Here is an 18,281-nt window from a genome sequence, read left to right on the forward strand (position 1 = left end):
ATTTAACCTATTCACAAACTTATTTTATTCTACCACACCACCATACCACACCATCACCACACCACACCACACCGCACCACCACACCACACCACACCATCACCACATCACACCAACAGTTAACAGGAAACCCTAGTTGTCGAGGATCTCTTCGGCCCCTTCACGCTTTACTCTTTTATTCACCGTCACCTTGTGAGCTGTTCTCTTTAGCACATCTTGAAGTTGACCATAGTATGAAGCTTGCTTTTCCAGGTAGGTTATTGCCTGTGTCTTGAATGTGCTATTTGGTTGCTTCAGAACTTCTTTGTGAAGAGCATCAGTTTTTGTTGCTTCATTTGTCACACACCTCTTTGTATCTTCGACTACTCGTAGCCGATTTCAGTCTTTTTCAAGCTCCATGTTGATTCTTGCACGGAAAATGCTTTTAACAGTAACATTTCCAGAATCCATTTTTTTTTCAAATTTTTTGTTGTGTGTTTGTGGGATGTGTTTGTTATCTTTTTATAAACTTTGTTGATTTTCTGGGTTGGTGAATCAAGTTATTACAATTTTTACTTAATTTATTGAACTGAGTATAATTATATCTAGGCATCATAACATTTTAGTAGGCATGATTGCATTGCCAATTTTTTCAAAGTGAGTAGTTGAACGTATTAATGAAATTTGTAATTTCTTTTTTCTCTGTGTTTTAATTGGTTGGAGATTTGATATATTTCATAATTAAACTAAAATCTGATGATAATTTTTTAATTACATGCAGTTGTCACTTCAGTAGTGTTATTTTTTAGCCGAATCTTTTTAATGCTTTGGTATAGAACGTATGAGAACGTTTTGGTCAGATATTTAATTACATGCAGTGGTTATGTATTGGAACGTGTAATTGTCTTTATAGTTTCATAGGTGTCAGATATTTAAATTATTAAATTACAAAGGATTAACTTTTTCTCAATAATTTATTGTCACTGCAGTTATTTTTTGTCTTCATGTATCTTTATTTTATCTATTTAATTACAACCACACATTTCATCTCACCACACAAAACTCAGTACAATAAGATATGGATTCCTCATCTTCCTCTTCTTCTTCATCAGCTAAGGATCTGTTGTTGGAACAGATTCAAGCTCAAATCCTTGAGGATACAAAGAATCGGGCTGCTTCACAACATGAGTTTATCATGACCGCTGGTGTCAACATGGATGAGGGATGAAATAACAAAGTTGCTAGCAAACATGCCTGGTAGTACTATTAACTATTTGTGTGCTTTGTTTTTGATTGACACAGGTAAAAAGGAAGTAGATGAGTTGAAAGAGTTGTGTAAGGCGATTAAACTTCTGAACTGCTCTATTGAATTGAAGACAAAGTTTATTAAATCTATCATGTAATCAATGGATTTTAGGCAGTGTGTTCTGGTTACCTAATAATTATTGCCTGTTTTATTTTGTATTTTTTTATGTTGTATGTGGTTTTGATAACATTTCTATGTCTTTTATGTTTATTTTGGTATTGTTTATGAATAACTTTATGTTATCTTATAAAGAATTAAGCAAAAATAAGATCTGTTAACTAGAACGTATAAGTAAAATCTAATTAAACTCCATCATATTTTCCATAGAAGGTATGTTAACTTGAACGTACAAACTATGTTATCTTATAAACAATTAAGCAAAAATAAGATATGTTAACTGGAACGTATAAGGTCTGTTACATTGAACGTACAAAAAAAATCTTTCTAGAACGTATTAGCAATATAGAATAACTCTTTTGTTATTCTGGAACGTATTATCTTATAAACAATTAAGCAAAAATAAGATATGTTAACTGGAACGTACAAACAAAGTCTATCTAGAACGTATTAGCAATATAGAATAACTCTTTTGTTCCTAAACAATTAAGCAAAAATAAGATATGTTAACTGGAACGTATAAGGTCTATTAAATTGAACATACAAACAAAATCTATCTAGAACGTATTAGCAATATAGAATAACTCTTTTGTTATTCTGGAACGTATTATCTTATAAACAATTAAGCAAAAATAAGATATGTTAACTGGAACGTATAAGCAAAATCTAATTAAACTCCATCATATATCCATACAAAGGTCTGTTAACTTGAATGTACAAACAAAATATATCTAGAACGTATTAGCAAAATAAAGTTCATTTCCATACAAAAATAATAAAGGTCAGTTTCTAATTATCTTGCCCCTCATCAATTTTAGCAGTTAAATCTTTGTTACTGAACAGTTTTTTCTTAGGCAATGCATCATATTTCTTCGCTAGTCTAATTAAATCTGATTTGGCTTTGTTGATATCGGATAGTAACACCTTTGACAAGTATTTTATCCTCAAATCGTTTAGTTGTCGTTTTTGTCTTGGACACTCTTTATAAAATCCGCATGTCCACGGATACTTCCCTTTGTAAGTTTCCATGTGTCTTATTGCGAAGACACCACAATCGAGTACGTTGTTTTTTGTTCTCCAATCTATCTGCCGCCTCTTTATATCTGATATCTCCAACCTCGGCGCAATTGGATGCTTCTTTCTCGATAAGTACATGCAAAAAATATCCCTCTGCGGGCAATCAACCTATTAATTTTTTTTATATATTATTTAAATAAGTTTTTACAGAATGTTTAAATGTTTTACCAGTTTTTCTGGGACACTCTTATATCTTTCTTCCAAAGCTTTTTTTGTAGCATCTGCTTTTTCCTGAGTTGAATTAAAGTGAGCAGTTTTTGATATATCGCCGTTAGCCATGTTGTCAATCAGCTCAATTGTTCCTGTTTTCAAATTAAAAACAACCAAATAGAAATGGAATTCATAACTATTGGCACCACAAACAGTGTAACTGGTTCGAGTGACTTGAATTTATGCAAAGCCATTATCTTGTCAAGGTTGTCTGTGAAAACTTCCAGTATTTTATATTCGCTGATGTTAGCTCCCTTCATATAGTAATCAATCGGCTTCATGTATAAAAAATAAAATTTGATATAATTAATATGTGTATACATTTTTGTTAACGTACAAATAAAGTGTAATACTTACTATGAGCGTGTTGCAAAAAATCTTAACGGGGATAATTTTTCATCTCTCTTCTTCTCTTCATGGTTCAACAACTCTGTGTAAATGTCCATAGCACCAGACAAGATGTATATATCTGGACAAAAGCATTCAAACACAAAGTTGAAAGCAGTGACGTATTCTGACTTGTAAATCACTTCAAATTTATGTTTATCAGAAAGATCACCAATAACAAATCTTGAAACAATCTGCTCATCTATTGTTATTTTTTCAGTCATTCCAATTTCCCGGTTCAGATATGGTGATTTCAAGGCTGATGCTAATTTTTTTTCTCTTTCTTCTCGTTGTAGGTTATCTATTTTATGATAACTTGCAGCTGGTGTAGGAGATGTAGCAACAAGGGGCAATTTTTTTGATTTAGATTCAGGAGTTCTAAATTCTGTTGATTGATTGAAAAACGGAGTTTGCATTATCACTGTATCCAAATCTTCACTGTCGTATTCATAATTTTCGTCAATATTAAACATCAACCAGCCCTATAATACGACTAAGTTATAATATACTTTTTTTTGTTGTGTGTGTTTTTGTGATTGTATGTATAAATGTTTTTAATACCTTGAGTAGAGTTGTTGACACTTTCTTTGTCACCAATTTCCGCATTCAATTCTTCAAATTCTGTAACTACAAACCATTTTTTTGTTAGTATATTTTTTAAATAATATTTTAAAAGAACAGGTTTTTTAGTTAATTACCTCGAATGGGTTCTTCCGTTTGTCTTTCAGCATTTTCTTGTGTTGATGTACCTGTATTTTCAAAATCCTCACATCCTTTGTCAGCTACATCAGTCAATGGTTTTTTTCTGCAATTGAATTTTTCTTAATTAGAATGTATTGGAAAGTTTGTTAGCATTTTTCTTTGATAAAAAATCAATTAAATTTTTAGGTTATGATCTTTGAATGTATCAGAACGTTTTACAACCTTTTTTTGAAATTTTCTTGAAATTCTCTTCCAATTCCTTTTTTCTCATGGCATCAACAATCTCAACGTCCTTTTCTACTTATTTTGTTAAGTTTTTTGGGACTTGGCTAGCATCTTCTTTGCTCACATTATCTGTGTCAATTATATACATATTAAATTAAAAAAATTTAAATGTATAGGGATAAAACGTATAAGAACGTATAAAGGGGATAGTATTTTTTACCTTGAATTCCCCCTTGCTCATTGGTTACTTCAACTTGATTCTGAACATTGGCTAAGGTTCTTGGATTCTCATTGTCTTGGATAATATTCTGAACATCTGTGTCATTTAAAATACCTAATTAATAAGAAAAATTAAACTGTAGAGTTTTTGAACGTATAAGAACGTATAAAGGGGTAAGTATTTTTTACCTTGAATTCCCCATTGCTCATTGGTTACTTCAACTTGATTATGAACATCTTTTCCTACCTCATTGGCTAAGGTTTTTGGATCCTCATTGTCTTGGATAACATTCTTAACATCTGTGTCATTTAAAATACCTAATTAATAATAAAAAATAAACTTATAAGAACGTATATCATCAGAACGTAGAAGAACGTATATAGGTATTTTTTACATGTATATAATAAGAACGTATATAGGAGATGGTATTTTTTACCTTGAATCACTCCTTGCCCCTTGGGTACCTCAACTTGATTCTCAACATCATTTTCTATTTCATTTTGTCATTTACAATACCTAATAAATAAAAAATAAATAAATTGTAGGGATGTAGTAGAACGTATAAGAACATATAAAGCAAATTTCTTACCATCATCCTTTTCTTTTGTTACATTGCCTTGATTCTGAACATCTTTCTCATCATCATCATCATTGTCAAAACATATAAGGAGCAGAACGTATAAGAAAGTATATGTATAAAAAAGTATAAGAACGTATAAAGGGTATAGTATTTTTTACCTTGAATTCCCCCTTGCTCATTGTTTACTTCAACTTCATTCTCAACATCTTTCTCACGGTTAAGGCTCATATTTTTGGTGCTTACATCTTGATTCTGAACATCATTTTCTACCTCATTGTCTTGGCTCACATCTTTTTGATATAATTACATAATAAATAAAAACAATTAAAATGTAAAGGTCTAAAACGTATTAGAACGTATTAGAATGTATTAGAATGTTCTAGTTTTACCTTCATTGTCTTCCTTGTTAGCATACCATGACTCCAAACCAGCTTTGTTTTGCTTTATTGAAAGATCAACTGCTGCAGCTATAATTTTGTACAGGGGTGTTGGTTAGGTATTGTATTATACAATTAAATTGAAAAAAAAGGTGTTTACCTAATTCATTTGAACTTCCTCCTTCAGATTGAGATCCAAATGGTGTTTCTTTTGAACAACCTTTTTGATAGAATTTAGCTTCCCAAGCACAACACCTATCAAATAACCATATGTTTGTTCCATGTTTTTCTTTACCTCTCTTTACCAACTCATTGATTTCAGAGACAATTTTATCAAATTCCTCTAACTTGTTGTCCATTTCTTTATTCCAATTCTGCAATAAATATTTTTTACAAAAATATGTTTTTGTATGTTTAGAACTGTTACCTCTTCCTCTTTGGTGAAACGTTCTTTTGGCATATATGCAGACAATCCAGACAACTCATGTTAGGTGGTGTAGTAGTCTATTATTTCTTGAGTTGTTGTTCCTATAGGCATCTGCAAATAATCTTCATAATTTTTTTCATTTTGTTCTTTTTCTTTGGCAGTTTCATTTTCTTCTTTTTCATTATCCTTGCCATCAATAGTGTTCAACATACCATTATCCTCTTCAGTCACATTTTTCCCACCTTTTTGAACACTGCTTGTCGCACGTTCACTTACTTGATCATTTTTTTATTTCTTTTTCATTGCAAGCTCCAGTGATCATTAGAACCTTACACTTTTCAGTTGGTTCAATATTTGATGGACTATCGTTCACTGTTTCTGGTTTTTTCAATGATAAAATTAATATAGCATCAGTAGTGATATTTTTAACATTATAAAGTTATAGTTACCTACCATGATCAATTTCAACTATTTCATTCTCGTTTGCAGTAGCAGCGTTCATCATAGCATTATCCACTTCAGTCACATTTTTTTACACTAATTGAGCATGGCTTGTTCTATGTTCACTAACTTTTTCATTGCAAGATGCAGTGATCATCAGAACCTTACCTTTTTCAGTTGGTTCAATATTTGAAGGACCATGATTCTCTGTTTAGGTATTTTCAAAGATTAAACTATTATAGCATTAGTAGTCATATTTTTAAAATTAGAAAGCTATAGTTACTTACTTGAGTCTTCGTTGTCCTCCTCGGTATCAATTAATGGACCATTATTGTACACATAGGTATCCATGCTTACAAGAGTTGCTGTGGTAATGTAACTAATTGCTGGTGTTCTGATTGGCTTCTCAAATGCTCCATGACGTTTCTGATACTCGTGTGTGTAAATCACTGCAAGCAATGTTGTTGGACCATTGAATTGTTCTTGTTTTCCATTTTCTTTTATACCTTTACATTCATTTTTTGATCTCTTCAAATTATGAATCATGTAACTACACCAATTCATATTTGAGATTTTTGAAAAGTTATCAATCGATCCGACGAACATTAAATTGACTGTTGTTGATTTTGTTATCAACCCAATGCATGTGTTGAACAACACAAGGAAATTCAGTTTAAACTCATCTTTTTTTCCATTATGTTTTTTCATTCTATCCAAGACGTTTTGAATACTTATCCTTGAATGGTCAAATTGATTTATAAACAGGTCTGCACAATTGCTTTAGCCCAATCTTGGTCTGTTTTTTTCTACCACTGTTTCTTCACCAATTGGTATCCCAAAAGCCTCATGAACTAATTGTGGTGTTATCTTAACAATATGGTTTCCCATATTTAATTCATTCAGATCAGGACATAGTTCATAACCAACCAATATGCCAATCGACCAGGTATTGAGGTAATCTTCATTGTTAACAGTGACCCAAATCCTATTTCTTCAATCCATTAATTTTCTTTTTCATTTATCAAATTAATTGCTTCATAAATATTACCAGGTGCACACCTCATACAAAGCTTTGTATCTACATATTCTTGAAAAGGTTTTCTACAACGTGTTGTTTGAAGGTTTGGCCTTTTGGCTTTTTTCTTTGGTGTTTCAAAGTCTAAATCAGAATTGTGAAACTCGGCTTCTGATTTTCCTTTTTTTTTTCTTTTTATCATGTTGCTTGTGTTCCACCTTATTGTGTTTGAATTTCAATGATTTGATTGGTGTTTCAAAGTCGGAGTCGGAATTTCTTTCTTCGGCTTGTTTTGTTTTAACTTTCTTATTTGCACGTTCATACTCATTTTCCTCACTTGGTTCTGCATTTCTTTTTTTCTTTTCAACATCTTCATTACAAAAAAATATGATCTGTGTTTCTAATAAAAAAAAACTTAGTAACATCTTATTTTAATTTGTTTGTTGTTATAAATCAAAACAACAAACACAATTCACACCTAATTAGTAACAGCTTAATACGTTCTCATTATTTCAACCTCTATTATTTCAAGTTTTAAACACCTATGCATTTTTAAACGTTCTAACACGTTCTGCTGATAATTCAAATTAACCACCCTCTTTTTTATTAAACAAAATTGAACATTAAACACGTTCTGTTCCAAAATCAAAAAAATTTAGTAATAGCTTATGCTAATTTGTTTGTTGTTACAAATCAAAACAACAAACAAATTCACACCTAATTCAATATACGTTCTAGGGTAACAAATTAGAAATGTATTAACTGATTTTTGTACGTTTTGATGTCTGTCGTTGATCGCTTTCGACCTTCGTTCTTTATCCTTAACAACAAGCTTCGTTGAATTAGGATTTCCGGCCGAGCTCGCATTCAACTCCATGGTTTTTCGAGGTACTCTGTTTACTTCAAAAACGTATTGACGAACAAATTGGGGGGTTTTTGATAACTAATTTGGGGGAAACTGGAGAACTGATTCGCGGAGTGGGAGGTTAACTTGAAATATTATCTGGACGGAATTGCCCTTTTGATAACCGGTATGTTGTCAATTTCCTTTTAATTACAACTTTGCCACCGCGTTCTATTGTACGCTCCAGATCCTCTCGTACGTATTGTATGATAGTATATTAGTGTACATTAACCACCCATATATATATAGGGGTGAGTTAACGTACAATAATGACTTATCATACATTAGATACGCGACATTTCAGAGCGTTTGATTAAAAAATGCGTGGTGGCAATTTCGTAAATAACCCAACAGTAGTTCGCGATCAAAATTCGTCGATTACAAATCAACTCCGATCCAAATTCGGAACTTGTCGCTCAATCTAATCCAATTTCTAAACTCTAATCACAGCTTAAAGTATGAAATCTCTAAAGTCAAAAACCAAAATTGAAACAGAACGTCCCTGAACATTAAAAATCTTCAAATTGATCAAAAATTGATGATTTAATCAATCGAATTGATGTGTAAGTGGCTTTAGAATCACCAATCGATTATGAAAATACAAATTAACACACTTAATTGAGCTATGATTAGGGTTCATGTTTAAACGTTCTGCTCAAAGTTTAAACGTTCTGACCAAAATAAACACCAAAATTGATGATTTAATCAATCGAATTGATGTGTAAGAGGCTTTAGAATCATCAATCGATTATGGAATTGCAGAAATAGCGACTCAATCGAGCTCTGATTAGGGTTCAAAATATTATGTTTAAACGTTCTGAAACAAAACTGAAGAGCTTTAAACGTTCTGACCAAAAAAGAAAAACTTTAAACGTTCTAATACGTTCATTGAAGTTCTGGGTTTTCAAAAAACAATGAACATCTTTAAACGTTCTAATACGTTCTAAGAAGTTCAGGTTGTTAAAAAAAGTTTAGAAGTTCTGATAAAGTTTAGAAGTTTTCTAGGTGTTAAAAAAAGTTTAGAAGTTCTGATAAAGTTTAGAAGTTCTAAGAAGTTCTAGGTGTCCATAACTTCTAAAACTAACAAAAAAAAAATTAAACACCTGTAAACATGAAATTGAACACTGAAATCACTTCATATAATCTCATAATCATCAAACAATGGTCAATCAACCGTTAATTTGATCATTGATTCGATCATATGAACAAAATATGGAACGTCTGCAACTGGGTTTCTGCAAATGACACTTAAAACTTTAAACGTTCAGTTAAAACCCATCACTCAAAACTCAAAATTGACTAATTGAAACTTCAAATTGATGATTAATTGGACCAATTTCAAAGTTTAATTGGTCAATTAGTTCAACAATTTCAATTTCAATTGGTCAATTTTATCAAACAGGTCATGACGGAGGAAGATGGTGTACGGTGGACGGAATCATTGGATGGTCACGGATTGCTGAACGGACATGTTGAAGGTGGACGAAATCGATGGGAGCAACGATTTGATGAATATTACAATATTGCCACTTCGTGTTATTTGAAATCGACGGGGATGCGAGTCGCATACGTAATGTACAATTAGGGATTATTGTATTGGATCCTTTATCTATATATATATATATATATATATATATATAAGATAATAATGTTAATAATAATAACAATAATTATTTTTAATAATACTAATATAGTATGATAATTATAACAATAATTATTATTATTATTAATACTAATATTAAAAGTTATAGAATAAAAATCTTGGTATTAATTAAAGTCTTGTTGATAAAAATGATAATAATAGTAAATAATATTAATAGTAATAGTGATATCATACTCGATTTGGGTTCGATTTCTAAACGAATTCACAAAATAAATATAATAATATTATTGCTAATAATAAATGATAAAAATATGATTTTAATACAATAATAATAATATGATCTTTAATAATAATATTAACAACTTTAATATTTATTATAATAATAATAATAGTAATAATAATAAAATCTAGATAATAAATATAATGTTAATAAAAATAATAATATTAACTTGAATAACTTGTTAATAAAAACAAACCAAAGTTGGTCACGGAGGGAAACGAACCCGTGACCTCAAGTTTAAACGCACCCGCACCAACCAACTACTCTAAACGACCATCTAGTTAGGATTTAGGAAAGTTAGTTTTAAATCTTACACTTAAACATCATTATTCCCAAAATAAATTAAAACCCAGATCCAATTAGCTCGATTAATACCTGTTCGAAGTCGGAGAGGAGGAAAGGGGGTCGCCAGAGCCGATGGACAGAGCCGGAGGCAGAGAGAGAAAGAGACGGGGTAAGAGAGAGAGAGAGGGAGAGAGAGTGTGTGTTGGAGAAAAAGAGAGAGTGCGTCGGAGAGAGCGAGTGTAGCGAGAGGGAGAGAGCCGGAGCAGATTCCGGCCGCCTGAGGCACGCCGGAAAAACGGGGAGGGAAGGAGAAGGTGGCCAGAGGTGATGGAGCTCGCCGGAAAACGAGGGAGCTGAGAGGGTGGGGGTTCGGTGGTGGTGTGCTCGCCGGAAAACGGTGGGGGGTGGCGGTTGGGTTAATGTTGTTAGGGTTAGGGTTTTTTTAGTTAGAGTTATATATATATATATATATATATATATATATATATGTATGTATATATATTTTTTATTTACAGAAAGACCCTCCAAGTTCTAAATATCATACTAAAGGGTATTAAACTTGAGAAGTGTTAATATAGATTCGAAAATGGCAAGTATTACCCCTTACAATTTATAAACTAATTTTATGTTAACTAAACAACGATTAGTACATGCATGATGGGTGTTGATGAACTAAGTACGTGCAAAATTTAAAGATCGACGTAAATGATTAATAAAATTACCGGGCCGGGTTTACAATACAATACATGTTCGAAGTAAAATTTATTAAAAATAAAACGCGAAACAAAATCCAAAACCCGAATTTGAAGAATGTCACATAAATAGTAAACGAGCCGAGCCCGACCAAGCTTGAGCTTGAAAATCTACTCACGAGCCGAGCTCGAGTTTTGAAAATAGAGCTCGAGACGAATTGAGCTCGAGCTCTGTGTATGTTAAACGAGCCGAGCTCGAGCCTAGTCGAGCTCGGGCTCGACTCGGCTCGTTTGCACCCCTAGATATTTGTAAGTAGTAGGGCTACTAACGAATCGAGCCTAACCAAATGAAACTTGTTCATACTTGGTTTGGTTTGGTTTGAAAGTGAGCGAAACCAAGCAGATTGAATTTAAAGACACTAGCAATATTTTTTATGTTTAAACTTGGTTTGGTTTGAAACCGAGCAGCTTTGTTTGGCTTGGTCTTGCTTTGTTTCATTTCATAAAAAGTTTTAAAATTTGAATTTTAAAAATAAAAAATATTATTAATTTAAGACTTTCAACTTCAAAATGTCTGGACTTCAAACTCTAAAATATCTAAAACTCAAAGTTAACAAGAAACATATATAAAACAAGCGACTATGGCTTAAAATTGAACTTTGAGGTAAGTACAATAGAGGATAATTTTAAAAATCTTTTTATAAGAAATTCAACATTTTTTCTTCTTTCTAATAGTGAATAAACAGCGACGTTTCGCCTCGACTTGGTATGATATGTAAGGTAATTTGTTAAGAGTACAATGTAAAAGTTGACAAAGAAATTTTGTTAATTTGTATTGTTACTAATTTGTAACTAGGTGTACGTTAGAAATTAAGGTGGGCATGATGTACTTGAAATGAAGGGTTTAATGTTAGAAAAATCAGAATAAATTTGTTTTCGTGTTAGTGATGCCGGTAGTGTTAACAATAAAACACTAAAAAATACGAGCGAATCAAATTCGACTGAATCAAATCGAATTCCACGAATCAACTCGAACTTGACTGTTCTGATCTAGTAAATCAAAATCAGTCTATTGCCACAGCTCTTCTAAGCAAAGATGATATTGTGAAGAGAGGAAATCGAATGCTAACAGATGTCTTTCAGAGATGTTTATTGTTAACAATATTTAATGAAGGTTTTCTTCACAGCCTATATTGTGCGCCCCTGAGTACAAAATATGGGAATTGACACTACATGAACCAATTATATTGTTGTATTGACACGCCACGCCAACTGTAGTGGAGTATAATTAGTGCATCACAAGTTAGTCATGCTAGAGTTATTTGCAGCTGTTATGATATATATGCCTTGGTTAACGAAAGTCAAAGGCAGATATTGGTAATGTAAGTCCAGGGGGCTTATTGTCATTCTTGTAAAGATGTTTTGAGAGTACAAGTGAAGATGGTTAGTGTTTACACAACTTGTGTAATTAGAGGGACTAAAGGTGACACTTTTGGTCTGGGTTGTTGGTGGTAGTTATAACCAGAGTAGGGCTTAATTAGACTTTACTATCGGTTTCAATTTTCTTTGTAATTCTCTCTCAATACTCAATCATTTGGTTTGAGATTTCTTTCTTTGTAATCGTTTCATTGTGAATAAGAGAAGCCCTAAATCGTTGTTAGATTTCTAAGTCAAATTCATGTTCAATTCATTTCGTATTCTTCGGTGTTAATAGATCATATATCAGTTAACAGCAACTATGATGGTTGATTACCTTGTAGGTGTTGCCCCCAAACCTATCCCCCCCCCCCCCCCCCGCCCAACATAAGTGTTATGAGCAGGACCGACCCAACACTATCAATGGTTAAAAGTAATCGCTTAGGGCCTCAAAAATAGATCCTCATTTTTTGCGGCGTGTATTAAAATTATTGGGCAATTCGGTTCTTTTAAAAAAAAATCCCTAAAGAGTAAAAAAGCAGCTTGAAACTATAAGAATAGTGCGTTCGGAGGTGCTCTATCCACTTTTAGCTCTTAAAAATTTCACGTTTATTAACTTTACAAATTATTCCAAGTACTACATTAACAGAAGACATTAAATACAAGAATTCTAACATTATCAACCATAAATTGGTGACCTTGATGCTCACACAATCGACCATGTAACAAGCAACATATAGTTTAACGTGGCTTGTATTCTTCAAAAGGCATGTATGTGCTACTCGAGTGAGATTCTGTATCCTTGGTACCAAATGAAATTAAGGGGACCTCATAAAGATCTAATTGCTCAACATCTAGCACTAAGCTTCTAGTCTCTTGAAATGTTTGTTGTTGAGTCCAAGGATGTGTTGTGAATTTCCTCAATTTGTCAAGTTCCACTACTACCTCTTTCATTTTAGGCCTATCCCGACCATGTGGATTAAGGCATCTTTTGATCAGATCACCTATAGCTTGTATCTGCTCAAGACTCCCTTCACGTAATATTCGTGGTTCAACAATTTCATACAAGTGGTTTTCTGTAACTGAATTGACAAAATATGTTGCTAAATTCTTTTCAATATTTGATCTATCAACACCAATTGGTTTTTTCCCTGTTATAAGTTCTGCAAGGACCACTCCAAAGCTATATACATCACTTTTATCAGTTAGTTGGCTTGTGTTATAGTACTCTGGATCCAAATACCCTAGTGTGCCCTGAATAAGAGTTGTTACTTGTTCATGGTCTAATGGGACTAACCTTGATGCACCAAAATCTGAAAGTTTTGCATTGTAGTTATCATCTAGTAGTATGTTGGTAGACTTAACATCTCTATGTATGATTGGCATAATAGTTTCAGAATGAATATATGCAAGTGCACCAGCAACTTCAACAGCTACTCTCAGTCGATTTTCCCATGATAACCAACTCATTCCACCCAATTTAGAATGAATGTGATGGAAAAGAGTATTATTAGAGATGAATTCATAAACTAGCACAGGGACTTCCTCTTCCAAGCAACACCCCAAAAGATTTACCACATTTCGATGGATGACTTGTGTAAGGATTAAGACTTCGTTTACAAATTGCTCTGCTTGGTTCCCATCCACTATTCTAGACTTCTTTATTGCAACTACACGTTTATCAGATAAAACTCCCTTGTACACTACACCATAGCCTCCTCGTCCAATAATGTTTTCCTGAGAATAATTATTAGTTGCTCTCCGAAGTTGTGCAATGCTAAACAAAATCATTGCCGCATGAGATCCTTGTGAATTGATCTTTTGTTGCAGCAGCACACCCCCATTTTGCTCAAAGAACTTTTCTCGGAGTTTCATTAGCTTCTTCCTTCTTATGCCATAGAGGATTGCTAATATACTTGATAGTATTGCTAATGGGCCAAACACCATTGCTGCATGTGAATGGAAAAGGAAAATCATTTTATTATTGTGCTCGGTTTAAATGAACATGGCTTTTAAAAATTAACATCTTGAAAAGATTATTTTCAAAGTTATACTTGGTGTCATTCACATCATGACAAAATAAATTACCTGTAATGAATGTGGTTGAAGAAAATTTTGAACGATTGATAGGTTGTTGACAACCATTTGCTACTTTTGCATCGCCAGAAGATCCTAGCGGGCATGTACAGTTATAACTTCCTGGAGTATTTAAGCAATTGCCATAGCAAGGGTTGGTTTGTAGATCCTCGCACTCGTTGATGTCTATTAAAAACCAAAGATGAAAAAAAAATGTTTTAAGAATGTGGAAAACACCATAATGTTATATTATTAAACATAAAATACCAAAAGACATTATGTCTTGAAACTTAAACAAAAGTTGAAGAGCTACATACTATAATCCAAGCAATAAACGGTCACGTGCATGTACTTGACTCAATTACAAGGATATTGTAGTACTTGAAAGACCTCTCTAACGCCTTATAAGTAAGAAAAGTAAAAATTGTTGAAGCTCGCAAGAGATAGACGGACATGAAACAACAACATAAATCACCAAAATGATGGATTTCATGTAAGACTCCTAGTTAGGGTAACAATCACGACACATGAAACCAATGTTATGTGTATTTTTATAATGCCAAACTAATCATCCATTTCTATATCATAAATCATAATGGAGAGTTGAGGGTAACAATCTACAGATAATAATGATGATAAATAACACAATAATACATGCAATCTAATAAAATGCTCTATATATAATAAAAGCACACTAACTAGATATCCTTATATTGTTATGTCAAAATATGGCCAACTCAATTTCAAAGGTTAGTTAGAGAATATAGATATAGATTTTCGTATGAATGATATATATCAGTGCATATGTGTAATTCAGTTGACGTACCTCATTGTTTAGTTTGATCCTTAATTAGCTATGAACTATGAAGATTACTAAAATTTCATTTTCCCCTTTCATTTTAAACTCTTGCCAAATGTGTTCTATACACAATTAAGCCTGTAAACGAACCGAACGTTCGGTGAACTATTCGTGAACCGTTCGGCGGGAAGTTCATTTATATTCGTTTATTTAATAAACGAGCGAACACGAACAAAAAATTTGTGTTCGTTTAATTAAACGAACGAACATGAACATATGTTCCGTTCGTTGATTTATGTTCATCAACGTTCGTTTATGTTCGTTTATTTATGTTCGTTTATGTATTAATAGAAAATAATTAATTATTATATGGATGAGTTATCTAATTAAAAGTTTTATATTTTTTTAATTTGTGTTCATTTAAGTATTTTCATTTATGTTCGTTTATGCTTGTTTGTGTTCATTTACATTTGTTCATCTATGTTCATGTATGTCCGTTTATCTTTGTCTAGTTATGCTTGTTTAGATTATAAACGAATGAACATAAATGAACACAAATGTTCATTTTTTTAAATAAACGAAAATGAACATAAATATTTGTCTGATTAAGTGCTCGTATTCGTTAAAGTTTAATGAGCGAAAACGAACATGCCCTTGTTTGTGTTTATTTGATTCGTTTACAGACCTTCGTCATTCACATTGATGAATACGTGGGTCTCAATCTCTAGCTCTATTGATTTTATTTTTGTTCGCTTGTGTTCGTGAACCGTTCGTGAACACATTCATTTCCTTAATGAACGAACACGAACATAAAATATCGTTCAGTAAGTGTCCGTGAACCGTTCATGAACACATTATTTCCTTAACGAACGAACATAAACAAGACCTTGTTCCTGTTCGATCGGTTTGTTTACAACCCTATATATACACAATAATTTGTTACACAGTTAGCTAAAATATTAGTTATTTTATGAATAGTTTTTCAATAAAATTAAAACATGTCCATTAATAATATATGATATTTTGGGAAAATATCATAAAATAGTAACAACGTTTCAAAAATGTTTCAATTAAGTAAATTATGCAAATTTTTCCCAAAATCAGGTCATTAACTTTTCAAATCGAGCCTTGCTGATTTTTTTGTGCGTCAAGAAAACAATGGAGGATAAGATGTGAGGGTCAGCATTTGCAATATATGTAGTTAAATTTAAAAAATAAAAAACCGTTAATTATATTTAAATTTGAAAATAATAAAAAAAAAACAAAATCCACGTTACCACTCAACGTCAATATAAAAAAAAGATAAAACAAATTTCCTATATGAAACAAAAAAGAAAAATACTAAAAAAACAAGTTAAAACATATAATTTAATAAAATATAAAAGTTGAGTTACTTAATCAAAACACTTTTTTAAATTTGAATGACTTAACTGTAACACTTTTGAAACTTTATTACTAATTTTATGAAATTGCATCTGAAATATTAAATGAGACAAAAATGATGAGTTTAAGATATTAATATACTCCATCCGTCCCGGTCAAAATGTCTTAGTTTGAAAACACAAAGTTTAAGATTACTCCTCATTAATGTTTTTTTTTCTTACCAAATGACAATAATGTCATTGGAAATTCGGTTTATAAATATTGTTTATTAATGTTAGTCGTGTGTGTAAAAGGGTAAACTTGGATATTGACTAATAAATTTTGAAAGTGAACATTTGTAATGAAATAAATAAAAACGAAAATCTGACACTTTTAATGAGACGGTGGGAGTAACAAGCTGTAACTATCAACTTTAACAAGCTGTAACTACTAACTTTATTAACCGGTTATATATTTTCGGTAAACTTACCTTGGCAGCCTGGATCAAGATAGGGGTTACCCTGGTAACCATTGTTGCATCGACAACGATACCCACCGCCATCTACGTTATAGCAGGAACTGTTTCCTTTGCATTCGGTAAACTCAGAACAACGCCCATGGGGCGAAATTACCCAATCTACCACGACATGGACAGTGGACAGTATCCTCTCTGTAACATCCTTGGCATCCGATAAATCGCTAGCGCCACGAAACAAAAAACTACCTTCCTCACCAAGAAACGCTAAGCCACATCTGTTGAAGGACCAAACATCTGTGTGGTTTTTAAAGTTATGGAGTGTAACATTATAGTAGTCTAGGCCTTTTGGTATAGATGTCTGGCAACAGCCTGATCCTGAGCATTGACCATCATTAGGCACATCTTCTGCTTTGCCACATAGTCCCAAACAGCCACTAGAAAAGTCTGTCCCCTTTGTCCCTCTTATCAAAGAATAATCATCACACCCAAGGACCGTGAACTTGTTCTTTTGAGAGAAAGTGAATGGACTAACTAACCTACTCCACCATTCAAATTCCTCTAGTATGGTTCCATTTGACTTGTAGCACCTATATGCAACGCCAGAGTGAATGCGAAACTCTGAATCAGAAATGTTGTATATTTCTATATTGCTGGAAAGAAGGAACAACTTCGGAGGTTCGTAAGACTTGTTACAAGTCACGTAGAACGAGTTGTCAAGGGAACAACCCTTATTATAGCCAATACCAAAAGGGTAAGGAACTTTAACATTCCCGCAGTGGGTTGGACAGTTTGGCTTTGATATATTGTTAATGGTGGAGCCTTGAACATATGTAAAAAGAGAGAGGATCATAGTTATATAAAGAATCATGTTTTCTCCTTTCTTGTATATTTTTGTGTGTGAAAATATATCAATATATAGGATGGCTGCAAGGTACGTAATGTTAACTTTCAACTCTAAAAGTCATCATATAAGTGAAAATTTGGAAATTAGATTAGGGATAATGATCAAAATGAGTATTTGACCAACCAATTTTTAAAATGTCTACCGTAGAACTTGTTGACCCAATCGCTTTTTAATCATCACTCCATGGGATTTTTGACTAACCAGATTTTATTGCGTGTCAGAAAAAAAACATTTCAAAAATGAGTCATATTTGATCACTTAGACCTTGTGTTGTGCATAGAGGTTAATTAGTTAACAAAAAGTACCGTCACGACACTGTCACGTTGGGGGGAGGGGGGGGGGGTTAACTAATTACCAACCTAAAAAAACGAGTGTTATGGAGTGGGTTCGTTAACCAATTATAATTTTGCAATCATTGATT

At 32.6% G+C, this 18,281-nt stretch overlaps 1 protein-coding gene across 1 annotated transcript; it reads right to left on the reverse strand.

Annotated features, from left to right (window-relative positions):
• Window positions 1-12,920: 12,920 nt before the first annotated feature.
• Window positions 12,921-17,824, reverse strand: LOC143627222 (wall-associated receptor kinase 2-like). The gene is made up of 3 exons (XM_077097096.1): window positions 16,969-17,824; window positions 14,330-14,503; window positions 12,921-14,190 (listed from the first exon to the last, which is right to left on the reverse strand). The coding sequence occupies exons 1-3, from the start codon at window positions 17,822-17,824 to the stop codon at window positions 12,983-12,985; spliced, it is 2,238 nt and encodes a 745-aa protein (XP_076953211.1). The 3' UTR covers window positions 12,921-12,982.
• Window positions 17,825-18,281: the final 457 nt, after the last annotated feature.

This window comes from Bidens hawaiensis, unplaced genomic scaffold, assembly GCF_021521415.1.
Source record: "Bidens hawaiensis isolate Kalapana, Puna unplaced genomic scaffold, B.hawaiensis_p1.1 tig00004618_1, whole genome shotgun sequence".
In the NCBI taxonomy this organism is placed as follows: domain Eukaryota; kingdom Viridiplantae; phylum Streptophyta; class Magnoliopsida; order Asterales; family Asteraceae; genus Bidens; species Bidens hawaiensis.